The following is a 2,566-nucleotide window of genomic DNA, read 5'->3' on the forward strand; positions in this document are numbered from 1 at the left end:
GTGGGGGGCAGCTGTGGGGTGTCTGTGACATCAGAGGCCGTGCCAGCGGGGGGCGGCTATAAAGGGGCACCAGGGGCAGCACGGGCCCAGTACGCGATGGGACAGCGGTGAGCGCGCAGGCGGCAGGAGGAGGGGGACGGCGGCAGGCTGCGCTCTGCCCCGGCACCCAGGGCCCAGCCGCCGGCAGGGCTGGCACAGCCCTTGTGCCTCCCGCCTGCCTCGGCCCCTCTCCAACCGGCCCCCGCTCCTGGCCCCTGTTTTCCCCGCTGCCAGCTCCCTCCCTCCCACCCCACTGAACCCATTCGCTCTCTCTCCCTGCAGATCATGGCGCTCGTGCGCTTTTTCGCCAATCTGCTGTCGCTCTTCATCCTAGAGGCACAGCAGTGTTACGCCAGGATGAACGAGGCCGTGTTGAAGCCGACAGAAGAGCAGCTGATCCAGCAGGCGAGAGAAATATTTGAGTGGCTCAAATATTTGAGTGGCATCAACTCCAGTTTCCTGGTGCCGCTGAGGCAGCCGAGGCAGCCCGTCATTTCCTGGGAAGACCTGATCGTTGCTGCAGTCCTGGTCCTGCTCTTGGGACTGTACTGGTGGACCAGGAGAAGGAGCCCTGACACAGACGACAGCAGCAGTGAGGAGAGCTCAGGCAGTGACACACACTGCCAGGAGGTAGAAAGCGAAGGAGAAACTGTCGAAGAGAGGCACCACGCTTTGATTTATGAGAGGCGCATCCAGTGGACAGTGCTCAGTCTGTGCTACACCAGCAGCACGGTGCAGGAGCTGCTGGGTGATCTCCTCCGTTTATTGCAAGGGCACTTGGCCAACAGTTCCTCCCCGGAGCTGCAGCCAGCCATCGGCGTGGGCAGCGCCTTCGAAGGCTGGAATCCTTGCGACAGCGACGTCACATACCGCATGCTCGTGCCCCTGAAGGCCCCCCATGGCTACTCCTTCCACCTGGAGCCAGACTTTGCACACGAACTGCCGGGAAAGAACTTCTGCGTCCGTGTGTCCCCGGAGTGCACCTGCAGCGCAGAGGAGCCGGCAGGAGACGCGCCGTGCTTCCTCCACTACCCTGAGGAGCCATGGAGGAGGAATCAGGGTCCCAGTGTCCTCGACACCCTCTGCACTGGCCCTTACCTCGATGTTCATAAAACTGCCCTCTGGTTCCAGAACTTGGTGATGTCAGCCTGGGGGGAGCTGCCTCAGTCTCGCCGCTACCGGATGCAGCTGCAGCTCTCCAGACACTCCTGCAAGCTGAAGCTGTCAAACGCCTCCCGAGGACCTCTCTTTGTCAAGCTGCTTTTTGGCGTGCAGCAAGGTGACTCAGACATCTTTGTGAGCAGCCAGACTGCAGCAGGTTTCTTCACCCCAAGCACGACGTGGCCTGAGACCTGCGCTGTGGCAGAGGCCAAGTTCTTCAGGCACGTGGCCAGGAACGCCCCGCCTGGCAGCTACCACCTCAACTGCCTGCAGCTCTGCGCTCGCATGGTGCCAGGAACGGGCTTTTCCACCTATATCATCAAGACGGTTGTGATGCACCTCCTGACCACCACTCCCCTGTCAGACTGGCGCAGGAGGTATCTGCTGCCGCACCTGAAGGAAATCATGCGGTACCTGCGCCGCAGAGTGGAGGAGAAGCGCCTCAACCACTTCTTTTTTGGCAACCACAACGTGCCCGAGGAGATCGTCTTGCCTCCTGCCTTCCGAGAGGCCAAACCCATCAACCTCTTCCAGCACCTGACAGACGATACGGCTGCCCACGCCGAGGCACTGCGTGACTGTGAGCAGCTGCAAGATCGGCTCACAAGACGGCTCTTCCGTGAGGATGAAAGAGGTCTTGAGGCAGAGAGCTGAGGGGAGTGGGAGCCGATGCAGCTGAAGGGGCCATTGCCAGGAGCCTGGCAAGAGAGACTCAGCACTTCCCATTAGCGATTGCTCTCGCTCCCTGAGGTGTCTCTGGGAGCTTGACCTTGTACATAGTTGCTTGTTTGAAGAAGTAGTTGAGTAAACGGTTGTTTGAACAAAGGCCCGGCCTGTGAGCGTCCGTGTGTCCCTCTGTGGGGAACGCAGGTCCAGGCTACTGGCTTCTGGGCTGCCCAGAGGCAGGGAGCATTCAGCACAATCACAGCACCTTAAGGTTTGGAAGGGACCTCAAAAGATCATCTAGTTCAACCCCTCTGCCAGAGCAGGACCACCTAGAGTAGGTCACACAGGAACTCGTCCAGGTGGGTTTGGAATGTCTCCAGAGAAGGAGACTCACGTGCTGTTCCTAAGCAGGCTGTAACTTCAAAAAGATGACAGCGAGAACTCAGGAACTTCCTCCCCTTCTCTTGGAGAAGAAGAGGGGCTTTCACAGCTCTGCAGCAGCCTCAAGTGAAAACAGGCCTCTGCCACTGAGAAACCAGCCATATGGCAGTTCTGATGGTGCCTTTCATCAGTCACTCCAGTCACAAAGCTCTACAGTGCCTTTGCTTCACAGAGCTGATGCTGCCTTTCTTGTTCCTCAGCGAGCTGGTTGACTTCTATCAGTACGTTTCTCTATTCCCTTGTTTGCATCTCTCTCTCT

General features: G+C 58.8%; 1 protein-coding gene across 1 annotated transcript; it reads left to right on the forward strand.

Moving 5' to 3' along the window:
- The first annotated feature begins 324 nt into the window (after positions 1 to 324).
- LOC133629351 (inositol 1,4,5-trisphosphate receptor-interacting protein-like 1) lies at positions 325 to 2,258 on the forward strand. Its single transcript, XM_062020009.1, has one exon. The coding sequence runs from the start codon at positions 325 to 327 to the stop codon at positions 1,852 to 1,854; it is 1,530 nt and encodes a 509-aa protein (XP_061875993.1). The 3' UTR covers positions 1,855 to 2,258.
- Positions 2,259 to 2,566: the final 308 nt, after the last annotated feature.

The sequence above is a fragment of the Colius striatus genome, unplaced genomic scaffold, assembly GCF_028858725.1.
Source record: "Colius striatus isolate bColStr4 unplaced genomic scaffold, bColStr4.1.hap1 scaffold_40, whole genome shotgun sequence".
In the NCBI taxonomy this organism is placed as follows: domain Eukaryota; kingdom Metazoa; phylum Chordata; class Aves; order Coliiformes; family Coliidae; genus Colius; species Colius striatus.

Excerpts from the sequence above, each read along its gene's own strand:
- LOC133629351 (XM_062020009.1), top strand. The coding sequence starts at position 325 with ATGGCGCTCGTGCGCTTTTTCGCCAATCTGCTGTCGCTCTTCATCCTA.